Genomic DNA, 19,164 nt, shown 5'->3' with positions numbered 1-19,164 from the left:
TTTGTACATTGAACAACCTACCTCTAGACTTTAACATTCTTTTTGCCCAGATTCAAAATTATTCTGGATTCAGGTGTAACAGTGTCTAGGTTTCTTCCCATCCAATGGCACCCCTGGCTTATTCTGAATTTAGGCATGTTCCCTGACATGTGAAAGCAAGGATTTACAAACCCAGTTCACAGCATCTGGGCATCCACACCATCGGTCATTTTCCCACTAGCAACATAAAGTGTCTTCTAGAGTCATCTGACCATTGATGTGCCAAAATAATAGTAATGTAGGCAGGCTTTAGAGCACCTTATTTATGACCGTCTGAAGCTAGAAAGATGTTCTAAGTCACTAGTGAGGGAAATTGCCATAGAGTGGAAAGATTGTGGCCACTGAATCTCTGTTTCTGATATCTAAGAGTCACACCCCATTCCCCTACCCATTCTTTATTCTAGTATGTGTTTCAAATGGAAAAACCTACTCACATGGAGAATCCTGGCATCCATACCTCCGGTTCTATGGAATAGTGGAGTGTGTCTTATGTACCTGCAACATGACCAAACAAGAATGTAAAGCAATTAATTGTCCCCATCAGTATCCCTGTGAACAGCCAAAGAAAATTGAAGGGAGATGCTGCAAAGTTTGTCCAGGTCGGTTGACAATATTGTGTTGGATTGTTGGGGGCCATGTGGTGGATAGACCAAAACCATCATTGAGTATAAGAAAGTGGCTGGAGATACTCCTACACATGACTTTCTCTCAGTTGCTGATACCTTCCTTTGTCTCCCCCAAGTAGCAAACTGTAGGAGTCAGCTCTTCCTAGAGGTCTAAAGTGATCTCTTGCAAAGGGGGGTTGAAATTATGCTTCCTCAAACTACATTTCTGCCCCAGACTCAGATTTCTTTTATCTGACCATTATCATGACTGCAGCTCTTCCACCTGTCCCTCAAGGTCATTCCTTCTGCCCAGGACAGTAACTCAGATAACCAAGGAACTGCAGACCTATGTACGGTCCCTGAGAAGACATCCCATTGACTGCAGCGGGATTTCCTTTGGAGCAAAATGCAACAGTAGAGGTGAGATAGAATAGATACCTAAACTACGGGCTGTCCCTTCTTTCTCCTGCAGAAGAAAGTCAGCTCCCTGAAGACGAAGACTATTTCTGCGGTGAGGAGACGTTTCCAGTCTATGAAGCCATTTTCAACACAGAGGGAGAAACCATCCAAAAAATAGCCTTCGAAAAAAATGAAACTTCACAAGTGGAGATCCACACGTGGACTATTAACAGAGGTGCTGAATTCTTTCTGTTTCCAAGATCAAGGCCATGAGGAAGAGAGGAGATCGAGTCTTGGGGCCCCTGGGACAGATTGCCCAGAGGTTGTGCTCAGGGTGGTAGAAGTGCCCCTCATCCAACAGGATTAGGAGCAGTTGGTGGCTGTTTCAGTCATTGCATTACAAAAAACTGTTAAAAGCAGCAGGGCGCCCTTCAAAACGCATTGAGTAGATTTACAGAACGATTTACAAGCATTTTTGTAAATATGGGATTTCATTTCTTTCTATTATTATTTTGGAATCCACCCCATTTGTTTTGGCCTGTTTGTTGGTTCACTTGTTTTACTCACAATTAATTCCTCAGCGGCTTTAACCCATCATTGTTTCTCATGCGAAAAATTGGGGAGGGGGAGAAACCCTGCCGCCAGTGCCGCCATCTTTTAAGAGGCATTCCTCTGATGTCACAAAAAGGAATGCCTCTTTCGGAGGCACAGGCTGCCAAGGTTTTATTTCAGTACTCCATATTCTACCCAATGTCTGATTTAATGAAGCAATTGTTTCTCCAGTGCAGTTTCAACTCCTAAAAAAGGAACAGCTGCTCCACCTTATGTTCTTCTGGTTGATTTGGGCTCTAGTCGCAACACAGGGCAGCACCGATCTTGCCCTGTCCAGGTTCAGAAGCTAAGCAGGGTTGGGCTGCTAGTCTCTGAACTGGAAATGACCAGGAAGCAGCAGGGCTGTGGCCAAACGGGGAAGCGTTTTAAAAGAGCCCGCAAAGGCCAAATGCAAACAAATTCTGTATTGCTGCCAAGCTGAGTTGAGCTCAACTCAAGGGCATCTTTAAGTTTTACCTGTACCTCTGCATGCTTGTTTGGAATCCGTCAAACTCAGAAGGATTCAATTTGGAATAAAATGCACTGAGTTATGTTCAGTCACTCTGGGGTTTGATTACTCTTGCTGCTGAGTTTTACATGCTTGTAGCATAAAATATATGTATTGTTCTTCTCCTGCTCAGTCCCTCCAGTGGATAAAGTATTGCCCCAAAGAATGGATGTTTTCTGGCAAATGAGATGTGAGGTCTTTATTGGGATTGTCTCACCTGAACATTAAGCCAAGCCAACTCTTGAACTCCCAACCCCAAATGTCCACTGGAAACCCTGCCCAAGTCATGTCTGTGATATTGATCCTTGGGGGCTTCTTTTGCCTGTTGTTGTCCTCAGCACTCCTGCAGGGAAAGGCAAATCAGGTTAGAAATCCAGACACGGATTCCAGGCCACACGACATTTCAGCCCAGCTGCTTTAAGGTGATGCGTTCAAAACACCTTTTGGAGACTTGGTCCAAACCACTGCAGAGCTCTAAACACTTCTGCACAATTTTGCCCATTGGAGTAAGTCCGCTGGTGGTTCAGCTGGGCAGCTGGGCACCAGATGTATGTGCTGGAAACGGAAGTTGGTTCCTAACTGCTTGTATTCTTCTAATGGCTTTGCAACAGGTATCCTGAGACACTTTAACACTGAGACAATATCCAAGGAGGAATTCAGAGAACTGTCACACTTCAAGCAGATCACAAGGACAACTCTGAGTAAGTAAACCTTATTCTGATGTCTCTTGAGTTGTAGTCAAACTTTTTACGAATACACGCGCACAGAAAGGCTGTATTTTGTGCTACCTGCTTCGTCACATCAAGATCAACTGACCGATGCTGTCACACAATGTGCCAAGCTTGGTTAGTGTTAACTCTGGCTAGGCTTCTTGTGGCTTACGTTATGCAAAGAGACCCCATTGGGTCAATTTAGGATTCACTCGATTGTGCAAACCCAGAAAATGGGTGAATTCGGTAACCTGGTAAAGCATGTTGTGTGAACACAGCCAAAGAGTGGAATCTCCCATTAAGCGAAGGCAGAGGTTTTTTTATAGTGTTTTACTGAATAAATCACAGTGGCTAAAATAATCATGTGTGCACCCAGTCCTAGAGTCACCCACAACCTGATCTACTGTTTCTTCTGTCAAAATGAAATTGTAGAGACTTTACTGGGATCTAAACTCTGGTCACCCAGAAATCACATAATGTGATTTGTTCATTTTTCACTTTCCATGCTATGGGACCCTAACTGTTGGAGGGTCTCAACCATGGAGGGTCCCAATCTTGGTTTATGGCTTACCATGTTTTGCAAACTCAGCCAGTTTGGGTTTATTCAATTAAACCATCATTTAGCCTGATGTTAGAATCAGACCTTCCTGTCAGATAAAATTTACGCAGAACTGCATCCTTAATCTCTTCATCAGAATACATGTGCTCCTTTCCCTGAGACATTTGGATTTAATAATTCTGGAATGCAACATGGCGAAGAACCAGCACTTTAAACAAATCAGCTGACCTTTCTGGTTTCAAGTTACAGCTTGGCTGTAGCCAGAAAATTCCAGACTGCATCTTTGGAAGACATTCTCATCCTCATTTCATTAGTGTGAATCAAGGGGTTGTTTGTACGATCAATTATCCTAGAAAAACAATCCCTTGATTCTCTTTGGCCTCTGATTTGTTTACATGGTTGCTGGGGGACTCAAAAGCTGAAGTGGACTGAGAGTCAAGTGCTAAAGCCAGGCACCCTTTTTCAGCCCGTCTCTTTTTAATTCTCAGAAGCTTTGAGAAGTCATAGTTCCTTCAAGGGCAAATGGGTATCCCTGAATCAGCATCCCCTATCCCTTAAATTACAATTTGGGGTTGTTGTGTTCTTTGTAGATATGCCAACCCCACTAGCTTCCGTTAGGTGTTTGTGTTATTAAAAAGAGCGTCCTGCGGTCCATGCCATCTTTCAAATGCTTCCATTTATAGAGGGTGAAGGGAGCAGCAAGATCATATAAATCCAAAAGGGACTGCTCTTGTGCAAGTTGGTGTGCAGAGAAGGATGTCCTGAAAGATCCTGTCTTCTCTGTTTATAGAAGGGGAAGCGTATTCCTCATTGCCCCAGCTGTTCCTCACAGTGTTGAGAGCAGGTGGCCATGTGAATGCAGATTCTGTGTGTGTAGACTGTGCTGGTCTTTGACTATAACAAAGATGTGTTTGCTTGTTTGTATATGTGTAGACTTGTTCTCATAGTCAGAATCTCTGCAGATCCTGTAATCAAAGATTTTTTGACTTCATACCTAATTTGGCTTTGGGATTTGTGCAGTTCCTTTCAGGCTGGTTCACCAATGCATATCCAGCCCTTCTCTGTACATCTTTGTTGTTTTGCTGATGAGAAGGGGCTGGATCTCTGAATTAACTGGTGTATAGTTCTTTCATTGATATCATACCTGTGAGAAGCAGAAACCTAGCAGGAATGCCTTCTCCAGAACTTCTGCCAGAAAGGCATATCTGCTTCCAGGATACTGTAAATTGGGGATAGAGAACATCTGGCCTAATCCAGCCCATCAGGTGGCCCACAGGTTCTTGAGTGAAAACCCTTTCCTCAGGTTCTGCTGTCTACAAAACACAAAGATGCAAGATGTCTAAGGTTATCAGATATCCCACTGGGAAAATTGGCCAGCAAGTTCTTCCCTGGGCTGGATGATACCACTGTAGACAAAGGTTGAGTTTTAAATCTTCCTCCATGACATCATCCAGGCCTGTAAAGCTGAGTTAGAGGAAGGATCGTCCACTCTGTTCTCCTTTTCGGCTACTGGTCAGGAGCACCAGTAAGGCATTTCTGTTCAGTTTTTTTGAACAGAAAACTTGTATTCCATGGCTATGGTGGTGGTTCTTGCTGAAGGAGGAAGAATAAAAGCTTACTTTACATTGGGGTGTTATTACTGTGTGATGATGATTGGTCTGCCTGAACAGGTCCCTGCAGTTTTCTTGGCAAGGTTTTTCGGAAGTGGTTTGCCATTGCCTCCTTTCTAGGGCTGAGAGAGAGTGACTGGCCCAAGTCGCCCAGCTGGCTTTGTGCCTAATGCAGGACTAGAACTCACGGTCTCCCAGTTTCTAGCCTGGTGCCTTAACCACTAAACCAAACCGACTCTTGTAGCTGCCTTTTTAAAAAATTATCCCAGTATTTCAAACCGTCTTTTGGCATTGATGGGCCTGATGTGACACCTATTGCAGTTTGCAATCACCACTTAAGTTTGCAGTTAACAAAACTGACTGCTTCCTTTGTGCAGGTGAATCCTTATTTAGGTTGGAATCAGGGAGTTTTCAGATGCATGACCCAGTAGGGGCCAGATGTTTTGGGAATGTAAAGCTCATAGGGAAGTATATGAAAATGCAAAACCTCCCCATCGGTCCAGACCCAGATGTAAACGATTCCAAATATCCCACATGCCATGTCATGCCATCATTTGCATTTCTGTCTTGGAATCTTGCGCTGCTTTTTTAAAAATGCTTTTGTTGGTTTTAGGTCAGTGGAAAATATTCAGCGAGGGAGAAGCGCAGATCAACCAAATGTGTGAAAATCAAGAGTGCAGGACTGAACTGCGAGGACTGGTGAAGGTTTTGTACCTTGAGAAATCCAAAGAGGACCACTGTTGAGGAGGCACTGGAAAAGGAAGATGCAGGAAAACAGATGGATCTGCAGCGGGACTGCTGGTTTATTTTGTTTGTCTTGAAGGTGCCCGAGGGAGGGAGGGAGGGAGGGAGGGAGGGAAGGAAGGAAGGAAGGAAGGAAGGAAGGAAGGAAGGAAGGATAATGCAAGTCAGTATTCATCTCATGTCTAGCATAGATCCATGCTAGTCCTTTAAATATCTTTACAGCGAAGGTGGCTGTTTGTTATTGGCAAAAGAAGGACATGGATTCCTGCAAAGGTCATTGTCTAAAGTGGGGGGGCTGAGAGTCTCATTTAACATTTTGGAAGGAGCCCAAAGGCCACAGTGGGGAGGGTGTGGATATTAAGTGGGTGGCATTCCAGTAGGATGGGACCAAGATACTTTTTTTTCCCTAGAGCAGTGCTTCTACACTATTTTGAGATGTGTAGACTTCAACTCCCAGAACTCCCCAGCCAGCATTTCTTCCCAAAATCAGGAGCAAATGATCCACACTTAATTTTAAAAACCAGGTTTATTCCAAGCTTTCCCACACTGATGCTTCTGAGGCAGAGGGGCATGTACTTCCTGCAGGCTACTGGTTGCTTATCCCTGCTTTCAACTCTGGTGACAAACCCTAGAGGTTGGTTTCACACCCCACGTCACACATGAGAGTTAGGATATGCTCCGTGCCTTAAAGAGAAGACACGCCATAGTCCAAGATGACCATGACTTCTTGTTCCTCATTTTTTTAAGAAAGAACAGTGGAACTCCAAAGGGATCTCTTTCATCTCCAGGGATCTCTTTTATCAAAGGAAAATTAAAAAGAACATGGATACTCCTGGCTGCAGTGGAAGAGGACTGCTAAGTAATGCTTTTCAGCTGTGGGATCTAAGCTGGAAGCATCACATCCTGGTTGTGTTCCCACAGCAAAACTGAACCATAGCCCCCTTGCATGGGAAGTGTTGTGTGAACACAGCCAGTCTGGTTGTCCCTGGCTCAGTGGCTGAGTTCTCATAACCCCCTTGAAAGCTGAGCCCAAATGGGGTGAAGGCCTTTGCGGTTTAGCATTTTGTGGGGATCCACCTATTGTTAGCAGGTTGGGTCAATGTTGAGCCATGATTTAGCTTATTGGTTCAGGCAATGTGAAGGAAGCAATTGTGTTTTGTCAGTTTGGGCTTGGGGTTAAATGTGTTGTGTGAACATAGGGCTTTGGGTTGTATAAACCAGTGTTTGTCAACCACAGCAACTTTAAGATGGGTGGGCTCCAACTCCCAGAATTCCCCAGCCAGCACACTTTAAGATGGGTGGGCTCCAACTCCCACAATTCCCCAGGCGGTACGCTTTAAGATGGGTGGGCTCCAACTCCCACAATTCCCCAGCTAGCGAACAGAGCTGTCCTCTTACAACTGAATGAGCTTGTAGGTCTTAGGCGGTGACATGGTGTGTCTCTCTTTGAAATATATCACTGTGGGAAGGGGCACAGGTTGAGAAGTGTACAGTACTTTTGTTATATTTTATTAATTTTCAGGAAGAAAAATAACTTTTTGCATCTGTGATGAGATATGTGGGATATAGGCGGTGTATTTATTTGTATAATAACTTCTCTCCTTTTTTAAGGACAAGGAAAAATCAGCATAGTGTGTTTGCTTAACATTAACCACAACACATTCTAGCCCGGCTGGGTTGGGTGGTTCCCATTTCCACCCGCCACTTTTCCTGACACACATACTTGTAACCATTATTTATATACGTGTTTTATCTCTTTTATAAGTTAATAAATTTGAATTGTTCCAAACAGACTGTTTCTTTCATTGAATGGATAGTTTTCTGCCTGTGTGGCTTGCACTTTGTTTAAGAACCTGAAAAGGAGTCAGACCGTCTTTGAGGAAGTGGGGAAAAGAATAGAGTTTGCAACCTTTGGGCTGAAACCATGATATCATGTCCTCCCATTGACTTGGGGTTACCCCAGTGAGGAGCAGGACTAAAAGAAAAGTATTCACAGAGATTACAAGTGAAGTAATCCTTGGGAGCCATTTACAACTTCAAGCACAGGAGTTATGGGGTTAGAATGTTTCTCCTGCCAAAAGCCAGGCACCTCCATGTGAAATGCTAGGAAGAGAACATTAAAGGGTTTATCTTCTTCCTGATGTGCTCCCTTTCTATACACAAAGAGCATTTTGCAGGGATGCCTGTGGACCATCAATGCTACGATCTGGTGTCCTTCCTTCCTGGGACGACGATGCCACGTTCTGTCACCATCTTAAACTGATGAAAGCTTGTTCAGGCAGATGATTTGGCTGGTTTGGAAAGCACAGTCCAAGCTCAGCACAGCAGCTGACAAAATGCTTACCGAGCTAACGTAATTCCTTCCTTTTGCCAAATACCAGCCTTTGAAAACTCTGCTGATTCAGCACGAGCAGGATGTCTATCGGGAAACCCCCAGTCCCTCTTTGGGGGGGAAGCACCAGTGATTGGCAGCCACAACACAAAGGTTCTCTTTTTGGAATAAGGGTTTGTGCTTTTATGAAAACAAAGGCTTGTTCTGCACCATTAAAGAGCAACGGTATCAAGCTATTAAAAAATAGGAAAAAAATTGGCTCCAGTTACAGCAGCTACTTCTCCAGATGGGTTTATAGTCTAGAAGAAACAGGCTTATTAGGCTTGGCTTAATTGCGCAAAAGCTCCCAATTGATGGCAGCTTACAAGGGTGGCTTTGTTTCTTCGTGAATTCACCTACCTCCTGCTATAGTCAGCTCCTTTTCAAGCTGGGGGGGACTGCTGGCTTGTTGGAATTTTCCACCCAATCTACAAGCAGAGAAATTGAGTAAGCAATTCTCCAAATTTCTCCAAGGAGGGGAGAGATTTTCCAACCATTGCTCAATAAGGATGCTCCCTTCACAGGGACTGTAGCATCAGGCAGCTGCTCCACAAATCAATCCATTAGCAATCTGTAGGGTGCAGATTCCCTTCTGGAATTTCATCACATAGGTAGGCAGAGAAATTTCCCTGGATTTCTCCAGTGGAAGGGGAAATTCAACACTTTCTCAAGGTTGGGCTTCACCACTACTGCAAAGGTCCCTGGAAGGAGATCCTTTCTGATGTTTCCCTTGGAATTTAATACAGTAGAAGGGTGAATAGCCTGCGAGATTGCAGATCACTGGAAGGACAATTGTACAGTGAAATACAGAGTGTTGCATGCACATCCCTGGTCACCGCTAAGTAAGTGCAAAAGCAACACACTTTCTCCAGGAGAATTTTGCTGAGATTCTTTCTTCTCCTTTGAAAGCATTTCTAAAGCAAATGTTCTTTCAAACAATGTGAACAGCGCTACCGGCTTACCTAGCTATTGTGTAGAACTGTGTTTCTCAACCTTGGCAACTTTAAGCTGTGTGGACTTCAACTCCCAGAATTCCCCAGCCAGCAAATACTTAACTCCTTTGCTGCCCTCTAGTGGCTGTTTGAATTTTTGCAGCCCAGATAGGGTGACCCTAGTCTTAGGGACTCTCATTCCATTTGTTGGGGAAGAGATTGCATTGATGTTTTTTCTTTCCAGGGAGAAGGAAAGGTGTGAAGTTCTTGCACACATTTAGTTTCAAGCTGGCCAAGGGCTGCATGTGAAGGTCCTGCCTTCCTTTGTGCAACCCTCTCTCCAGGGGCTGCAGCTTCCCCAGTTTCCCATGCTTATCCTATGGGAAGATTTCAGAAGGTATTTTCATATCTGGAACAGGGCAACCAGGGGTCCTTCTGTCAGCCTTACCAGGTAGACCAGACAGGAAACATGGCTGAAAGTTCAGTTCTCCTGCCTTCACCTTTACAGCCTGAAAACTTAGGGAGGGTCCCTCCTGAGCCTCTTTCTCCACCCATTATCCAGCTGTGGGCTCTGCTCCCTCTTATCTGACCATTCCCTAGGCAGCATCTCTTCATCTGGTCTCCCAAGGTCATTCCCACATACCATTACACCTTCAGAGTGATGGTGAGATTTGGAGCAGTCAATACCACCAATGTCCTTCACCATTTTTCAAGGATGAGCTAAGCTTCAAAAACACCATCAAAAGATATTCTAAAGCAGTGTTTCTCAAGCTTAGCAACTTTAAGATGTCTGGACTTCAACTCCCTGGGAGCTGAAGTCCAGACATCTTAAAGTTGCTAAGCTTGAGAAACACTGTTCTGAAGCATGCTGAAAATGAGACAGCTAAATTTAAGGCCATTTTTCAAGGGAAGACTACTTGCAAGAAATTAGATGTTGATATCAGTTATGACAATAGATCAAAATATAAAACAATTCATCCAGAACATGACAAGTTCTCCATCTCATTATAGTGTCTATGGGATCCTGTAGGCACTTATTGGAAAATATAGAGTGAGCATGTGATCCATGTAAGCAAGTAAGCATGCACAGGATTGTGTCCTCTTTTAACAGTAGTGTTCAAAAGGTACTTCCAAATAATCAGCCTCACTTTTGGTCCTGTGCTTTACTTTGGACCACTTGTTTAAAGCAAATTACCTCCTCTTCTACCGAAGTCTGTTCTTCCTAAACTATCCCAAAGCCTTTGGCCATAAAATAGCTAGACAAGAGACAAGAGGGGAGGCACATAATTATCTTATTCACATAATTGTGCAGGATGTCCGAAGTAGAGAGGAGGAAAACTTTGGTCCAGTTCACAATGGAACTTGAATTCACTGGTCTTCTCATCTTCCAACAGATCTACAAACCAAAACTCATACCCTTAGAAATTCACACTTTTCCGATTTTGCAAAATTTTGCCAGCGTTTTTTAAAGGCATATTTGTCAGGGCCCAGCCAGCTATGCCACCTTCAGAAGAAGACTGAGCCGATGAACCGGGCATTTCAGATGCTGAGGAACCAGCCCTAGGATCGCCATTGAAAGACCAAGGGTAGGTCCTACTACTTCTAACCCAGACATGAAGGAAGCTAACGTGGAACGGGAGGCAAGGTCCAAGAAGTGCAGCCAACAGCCAGAGGTTAGCCAGGTGAAGGCATAGCTGCTGGCACAGGGAGGTAACTGATGACTGCTGGAGCTTTGCAGAGTTAGAACCCAGCAAAACAAAACCTGCTCTGCTGGTGAAAACATTGACGATGCGATCACGCAGAAGCTCTGAGACTACTTGCAAGCTAGAGATTCCTAGCTATTGCTCTAAGGCAGTGTTTCTCAACCGCAGCAACTTCAAGATGTGTGGACTTCCCCTGGGAATTCTGGGAGTTGAAGTCCACACATCTTGAAGTTGCCACGGTTGAGAAACATTGCTCTACGGTGGGTAACTCTTGTGGACCCAGGGTCCACACTGATCATCAGGTCAGGGGCTTTCAGCAGGAAGAAATAAATCTCGGCTGTGTTAAACTCTCCATTGCTGGTACAGCTCGTTTGTCAGCTAAAGAGCTTGTTGGGGACCAAGCCCATTTCCCAACCTATGGCTTAAAGCCTGCCCTCCTAGAAAGAGTTTTGAGGTGTACTGATCTCAGGAAGTCCACCTTCACATCCCAGCAGATTCACATTCTTTCTCCAGCTAGGAGAAAGTCCAACATTTTCAATCCATGCACTTTTACTGAGAAATATACTTTTAAGTTCAGAGGGCACTTACGGCAGGTAACACACCTAAAAACGTTCAAAGACACATGAAATGAGTGCAAGTCATTAACTCACCTGCCAGATATTTTTCAATCTGATGAGGCCTCTTTGACAAGGCTGCTTCCTGATAAGCTGTGTGAATGGATACAATTGATTCAATGCTAAATAAATGGAATTGCCTGTTAGCTGCTGGATATAATAAAAGATTATCTGGGATCATCTCCTGTTCATCTGTGGCAGTGATTCTCAACCTTGGTCACTCTCAGATGTGTGAACTTCAACTCCCAGAATACCCCAGCTGGCTAGAGAATTCTGGGAGTTGAAGTCCACACATCTTAGAGTTGCTGAGGATGACAAACACTGATCTATGGTTATGTTAGCAAAGGAAGAATCTCCAGTGTTGGGATGTGAATTATGAATGAATGTCATTTCTTACTTCCAAGAACGTAATTTCTTAGAAAATTGCATAAGAGGAAGACATCAGTAGCTTAGGAAGAACTCTACATGCAGAACCTTGGGGATTCCCTTATAGGCTTGGTGACTTTAAAAATTACACAAACATAGATGGGTAAGGCCTTTTCACCTGAGCCCTAGGAACAGGAGAAAACAACCTTTCTGAAGCAAGAGGGAGTATTTAGAATTGTGAGGAAGAAATCTGTGCATCTCTCCCTAAAATGCCTTCCTGATGGAGGATGGAGATTAACCAGGTTTTTTTTTCTTTTTGTTCCTTCCTGCAAAATCTAGCTGCACACAGTCCTGCTAACCGAGTGAGACAACAATGCCATCCCTTGGGTCATTGTCTTGGCTACTATCAAGCCCTGGATTCATCCACGTTGGCCAATGCAAATGTTTCCTAACCAGGAACAGCTCTTTAAATAACTTCACCACCCCCAATTAGGATGTTGTCTAAGAAACAAAATGAACTAAGACATGGTGTGATTCACAGTGGTTTTCTGGCACTACTTTCCATTATGATAACACTGCTTCATCTGTAATTGATCAGGAGCTGTTTATGGCCTCTTGCAGAAGGATATCTTTATACCATTCAAGGTCAGTGCAAGGATATGAGCCTGCATCTCTTTTTGTAAAGGGGGAGAGGCATATGCAAACAAAGTTGAACCAAAATGACCCTGCTTGGTAGATCAAATTTCTTTGTACAAAAGAGTTGGAAGTGTGAAGCTTTCCATTCGCCTTTGCTCTGGGTCTCGTTTTGCATGTGTGGAAGGATGGATAGAAGGATAGACAGACAATTCTTTGGATGCTTAGAAATGCAATTTATGGAGAGCCCAATTACATTCCTGAAGTATTTCTACAAAAATAGAAGCATGTAACTCCAGAGCACCACTAGATGGTGGTGAAAAGATTCAGAAAGTGTGTATTGTACTTCGCCATCTGGTGCTCATCTGGATTATTGCGCTCCACACTTGGTGGCCATATCAAAAGGTTTGTATGCTTGCACTTCCAGGGTGCAGTTTGTCCTGTCTTGTCTTGATTTTGCCAGACCCTTGCATTTCTGTGCAGTTCAAAACAGTTGTTGCCTTTGTTCCTGTTCGTTTCCCAGATCAGACCCGTAAAGGGAATTCAGATTTGTTCCATCCTAGCAAAAAATTAGACTGGTGAGATCTTTCAGTGGCAGGAATGGTTAGATAAACATCAGCATTCCTTTCACAGCCAGTTCATTGCTGTGCAATGCAAACTTCGCACATTCAGTTCTGGGTATCTTGCTTTGTGGGTGAAAATAGATGCAATGTTTTGACACTGGGGAAAGGAAATCTTATCAGTTGTGGAATCTCAGCTGTGCAATTACCCTCATCTACACACACATCCTAGCCAGTCTATATCAGATGACAGTCAAATTCTTCTTTTTTTTTCTTTGGGAATATGTGGAATAATGTATTGAGTTGTCTTTGTTAATGGTGGATTAAACATACCTTTTGATCTAGTATTGTTACTTGATTACCTTTGCCTGCCTGTGTGTGTTGTCATTCTTGCAGACACACTGGAGTTCATTCTTCTAAAAGTTCCAAGCAAGTTATAGGAAAACTCTGTCCTGTTTATTGTGTCTTTTGTTTGATCAGTGGAAAAGAGGCAGCATACACTTTCATTTAAAAAACAAAACAGGCATTTGGGGAAAAAGATGGTCACAATAGTTCTACATCCATTCTAGGGTTAGATGAAAGTCCTGCAACAGATTCTCCCCGTTTCTTTTAGGGCCTTGCCCCACTACTGAGTTCCAGTGTCTCCTGATGTAATGGTATGTGGGAAAGACCCTGGGAGACTAAGCCCAGAGATGCTGCCAAGGGAAAGTCAGATAAGATAGGACATAGTCTGCAGCTGGATAGTGGGTGCGGCAAGAGGGTCAGGAGGGACTCGCCCTAGTTTCTCAGGTTGTAAAGGAGATGAGGGGGAGGGAATTGTACTTTTAGACTTGCAAGATCCTGTTAATGTAGCCTTATAATAAAGTAGGATTAGCTCATCTGGTCATGTTTCCTGTCTGGTCTACCTAGTAAGGCTGACATCAATCTTGCAAGTCTGAAAGTACAATCCTCCCCCTCCCTACCAATCTCCTTTACAGTCTGAGAAAGTAGGGAGGGTCCCTTCTGAGCTCTTGCCCCACCCACTATCTGGCTACAGGCTCTGCCATCTCTTATCTGACTATTCCCTTGGTAGCATCTCTTTGCTCCATCTCCCAATGTCTTTCCCACATACCATTACACCCACCATCCTTGAGTTGGAAGAAATAAAAGTGACATGGTCCCTATGCTGCTTTATTGCCTTTGTGTAATAGTATGTGAGAAAGACCTTGAGAGACGGGGCGAAGAGATGCTGCCTAGGGGAATGGTCAGATAAGAGAAGGCATACTCCACAGCTGCACAATGGGAGGAGAAAAAGGCTAAGAAGGGACCCTCTCTAACTTCTCAGACTGTAAAGGAGACAGCAGGAGATCTGTACTTTCAGACTTGCAAGATTATGTTAAGTATTTGCTGGCTGGGGAATTCTGGGAGTTGAAGTCCACATTCTTAAAGTTGCCAAGGTTGAGAAACACTGCTTTAAAGAATAATAGTAAGAGGTGAAGACCTGGTCTCTCTTGTTGCGGAAGGCAAGTCATGGAATTATGGATTTAAGTGGCAGAAAGATTCCAGTCAAGCGTTTGAAAACATTTCCTAACAGACGGACAGTGGGACCATTGGTGAGTTCCCTCGACTGTATGTGTTCAAGGAGAAGCTGGATGGCCATCTGTCAGGGCTAGCTAAAATTGGATTTTTGAAGCAGGGGGCTGGACTTGGTAGCATAAAATGCTCCCTTTCTCTTCCCTGCTTCTGATTTTCCCATGTCAAAAACAGATTAACATTTGGAACAGTGCATATTAGGTATACAAACTGTCAACATCTGCACAGATCCTGAAGGTTATTTTGGCAAACCATCTTGGCCTTAATTCAATTCACAACTATTTAAAATTCCTCTTATTTTCAGTAGCGTGTTGCTGTGTACTAAGATGGAGGATGAGGTGTCTTTTACATTTCAATCCCTCCTGATCTCACAGAGTGAGTTGCATAATGCTTTGGAACCTGGCAGAACATTCTAGAACAAACGATCAGCCACCACAACTGCATCTGAAGCTCTTATCTTCTATCTCTCTCTTTTTTCCTGTCTGATTAGACTTTCAGAGGAAACTCCTGTCAGAAGAACATCCTTGCCATGGCTTATTTGAGTAAGTAGCTATCTCTCAGCCTAACCAACTTCCTAGGGCTCGTAAGAAGAGAAAATTCCAATAGAAGAGAATCTACGAAGCTCAGGGCTGAACTGGGGAGTCCTTGGTGCTCTCTGAGCTTGGCTGTTTGCTTGCAGACGTTTCATTACCTGACTAGGTAGCATCATCAGCGCCAGTGAGTGTGGGGTTTGCTCCCTGTTTATATACAGTAGCTTGTCCTGCCAGTGTTGGTGATGGTGTGGTTTTCTACCAAGAACCACCAAGGGGAAATCTGAATCAAGTCTTACACAGATTTTAATAAGGTACAGCAGATCCCTGGTTTAAGAACAAGTTCCATTCCTAAGTCTGTCCTTAAGTTGAATTTGTATGTAAGTCAGAACATTATCTAGTATCAGTTAGTCTTAGTATATAGCATATGTTTTGCCTTTCAGTGCATAAAAAGACACTTAAGAAACACTTCCAAATACACTAAAACATCTTAAACATAGTAATACACAATATTGTGTATTTAGCCCAAAACATTGTACTAGACTCTCAATTTCATTGAATTTTTAATATAATAGTCTGTACGGCAGTCCATTCTTAACTAGAAGTCATCTGTAAACTGGGACGTTCTTAAACTGGGGACCTGCTGTATTTTAATTCAAGGATCAGGGGTTAAATACAGAATTTCTGAAACTGAGATAGGAACCTTCAGTGCAGTCCTGTAGGTGGAATCTGAATCTGTGTCAGACGCTGAAGACCATCTGGAGGAGGATGTCAAGTTGTAGAACAGGAAAATGGTTTGTCACTGTCAGCCCTTCCAGGTAGGCTAGATCAGGAAACAGACACCATAAGAAATACTACAATTCTACCTATTGATACGAGAGCCAGTTTGCTGTAGTGGTTAAGGCACCAGGCTAGAAACTGGGAGATGGTAAGTTCTAGTCCCACCATGGGCAAGAAGCCAGCTGGGTGATCCTGAGCCAGTCACTCTCTCTCAGCCCCAGAAAGGAGGCAATGGCAAACCACTTCTGAAAATGGTGCCAAGAAAACTGCAGGGACTTGTCCAGGCAGTCTCTGAGAATTGGACACGATTGAATGGATTACAAAAAAAAAGTAGTAGACTTACAGGAAGGCAAGGCTACCAATGTTTGACAAGACATCATCATGGTCCAGTAGATCCAGTATAGTTTGGAATCAGTGTACATGAACAGTTTGATGTTCATCAACTTCTTCTGTGTGGATGGTAGCACTGTTGTTTCCCCAAGTATGAGCACTCAGCTCTGAACTTCAAAATAGAATGAGCAACCTTTATTCCCAAGGCGGAATAAAGTTTAAGCTGGCTTAATACATCTTCATGAGAGCCAGTTTGGTGTAGTGGCGAAGGCAGTGGGCTCGATACCGGGAGACTGTGAGTTCTGGTCCTGCCTTAGGCACAAAGCCAGCTGGGTGACCTTGGGCCAGTCCCCCTCTCTCAGCCCTAGGAAGGAGGCAATGGCCAGCCACTTCTGAAATCTTGCCAAGAAAACTGCAGGGACTCAGCCAGGCAGTCTCCAGGAGTCAAAAACTGACTGGAAGGCACACATACCCCTTACTAATATGGGCTGTAATAACAGTATCTAGAAAGCCCTACAACCTTCCTCTTTCCCTCTCTTTTATACCCAAGAGAGCCAAGATGGGTCGATATTGGGCTTCTATCTCACACTTTCCTGTTTCCCGGGGCTAGTTTATATTTGATTAACGGTTGCCATATATTTAAAGTCATCTCTGTACAGCCACCTTGCCCATCCTCTGTTCCTCCACCAACTTACCTTTCCCCAATGATTTCCTGCCAGTTGTGGAAAGTGATTTCTCCAGCTTGCAGAACCATTGGAATGAATTAGGCTTTGTGGGGTACCAAAGGGGAGATCAAGGATCTCCCCACCAACTGTTTTTCCTTTTCAAAGGGTTCTTCCCCCCATATCTAATCTAGTCTTCCCCCACATATCTTATTTGATCTTCTGACAGCTTCGGAGAACCTGAAAGGTGGCTTGCTGCCCAGATAAAATGAGGTCTGAAAACATTAGATGAAGAATTCCTTCCTCCTCCCCAGTGCTATTTTTTCGTATTCTGCTCCATTTTATGTATCCCTAGTTTATTAAAAAGAAAAAGAGGTGTCCGGGGGTGGGGAGTTTACAAAAAAGCAGGCTAATGGCCACAACCATAAGGTAGAAGACGCCATCTAGCCTTTTCTGAATCCCACCTGCCCCCCCCTTCCAGCTGATCCTGTAAAGAAATGGCATTAAATAGCTTGAGTCTGCCAAGGTAATTACAGCCTGGAAAAAAATAAATTTTTGGCCCTGCACAGTGTGTTGAAAATGCCTGTTCCTTTTTCAAACATCCTGGTGCATTCCAACTCTCCTTGGCCTAAATAGATGTACGTATTTAATCTGGCCCTCCCTTGTTTATGTTCATTTGTTTTCTGCCCCCAAAATCAAACATGGTTGGACTAATTCAGAATTGTGTATCTTTGGCCCCATTTATGCGTCTCAGATGATCTCCCATGGCCCAAAAAGAAGGGAATTCTGGACGTGTTTTTGTTTTCTTTTCTTCTTGAAGCTCTGTCTGAAAAAATAATCAGAAGGACAGCATGCTGACAGTCAGCAGATAAAGGCAAGGGTTTAAACACTGGTAGAAAGAGGGAGTGCAGGAATATGACTGTGGAAAATTGGGGAGGGGGAGTAACTGGGAAGATCTGCCACCAACCTGCCCATAACATCAAGCAGCTATGTATCAAGGGATGGGTTTTTGGAGGGAAGGGAGAAATATCAATCTTACAAAAATAAATATGGAAATGTCATGCAATCCCCAAGGACTGATGAGCAAAGAAGTAAGTTTGGGCAATAATCTATCTGAATAGGAAGCAAAACACAATGAGAAGGTCCTTGCCTTAATTCAGGAGATATCAAAAGAAAGCTTCTTTCACCAGCTTCTTTCTTTCCAAATTTGCTGGACTTCAGATCCCACCATTTCTGAGCCATGGCAATGAGAACTCGTACCTGATATACTTGAAGGAGGTCAAGCTGGGGAAAAAAATGGAATAAGGCTTCTTAACCTTTTGACCAGATTTGGGCTATTGAAACAAAGGAGGACCACTAGATGGCACCAAAGACTAAGGGATCTCTGGATCTCTCTACTGCCATCTAGTGGAGGACTGGATTTTTGTAGCTTCTTTTTTAAACTTACTTCCTTTCAGCTGAAGGCTGCTAGCTGAAAAGAGAAGTTTATTTTATTATTTATCCAATGCTGCCATCTAGCGGCTGGTATCTGGAATAGCATGGATCAACAATGTCCCTTCAAAAACATATCCAGCTATTTAGAACCTTAAATATGTGTTTGGAGTAAGCCTCACTTCATGCTCGAGTTAAAAATGGAAAAGAGATAACTTTGCATCCTCTATTTCCAATATTGCATAGGGTTGCACAATTTTCTTTTGCAGGAGCAACCATTTCTAATCAAAAGTGTTTCTAAGAGATATTAGATTTATATTAAAGTAGTTACTAAGGGACAAGTTGGGAAGACCCCAGTTCCTATCACTGTGTAGTTGTAAACCCCCTGAGCCTATTTACACCACATACTTTGCAGTGTTTCTCAAACTTGGCAACTTTAAGATGTGTGGATTTCAATTCCCAGAATTCCCCAGCCAGCCATGGGGAATTCTGGCTGGGGAATTCTGGGAGTTGGAGTCCACACATCTTAAAAATGCCCAGGTTGAGAAACACTGGGCTAGAGCGTTGGACTAAAATGGGGATGACCCATGATTTGGTGGGGTCAACGGAAACAATGAGGCTATTGTGAGAAATTAGCCAATGATGGCTTATTTCTTAAACTATGGTTAAGCAAACTGCTTCTTAACAGGAGGTGCCAATCAAGTCCAGGAGTTCAGATTGTCCAGATGCTGACCTAGATTGCTTGTCATCATCTGTTTTTCTTTTTTATCAGACCTGGCTGCAACAACCCTAAATGAGATCATGTGACACATGGCAAGTCCATGTTTACTTTGAAGTAAAGTTGTTTACTCAGTTCAGCTATTTTATACCCCAATCCATAGACCATAACATCAACAGTTCAGGAAAACATATCCA

At 43.5% G+C, this 19,164-nt stretch overlaps 2 protein-coding genes across 2 annotated transcripts in view; one reads left to right on the top strand and one right to left on the bottom strand.

Annotated features, from left to right (window-relative positions):
• The window catches only part of CHRDL1 (chordin like 1), a 41,337-nt gene extending 35,482 nt beyond the window's left edge, over window positions 1–5,855 (top strand). The window contains exons 9-12 of the mRNA XM_063313414.1: window positions 444–638; window positions 1,117–1,278; window positions 2,754–2,843; window positions 5,635–5,855. Of these exons, the coding sequence (XP_063169484.1) occupies window positions 444–638; window positions 1,117–1,278; window positions 2,754–2,843; window positions 5,635–5,765 (578 nt within the window). The 3' untranslated portion in view covers window positions 5,766–5,855. The remainder of the gene's footprint in view (window positions 1–443; window positions 639–1,116; window positions 1,279–2,753; window positions 2,844–5,634) is intronic.
• The window catches only part of COL4A5 (collagen type IV alpha 5 chain), a 669,904-nt gene that overhangs the window by 148,389 nt on the left and 502,351 nt on the right, over window positions 1–19,164 (bottom strand). The window lies entirely within an intron of this gene.

Source organism: Candoia aspera, chromosome 12 (assembly GCF_035149785.1).
Source record: "Candoia aspera isolate rCanAsp1 chromosome 12, rCanAsp1.hap2, whole genome shotgun sequence".
In the NCBI taxonomy this organism is placed as follows: Eukaryota; Metazoa; Chordata; class Lepidosauria; order Squamata; family Boidae; genus Candoia; species Candoia aspera.
This window is presented reverse-complemented; position numbering and strand designations above follow the sequence as displayed.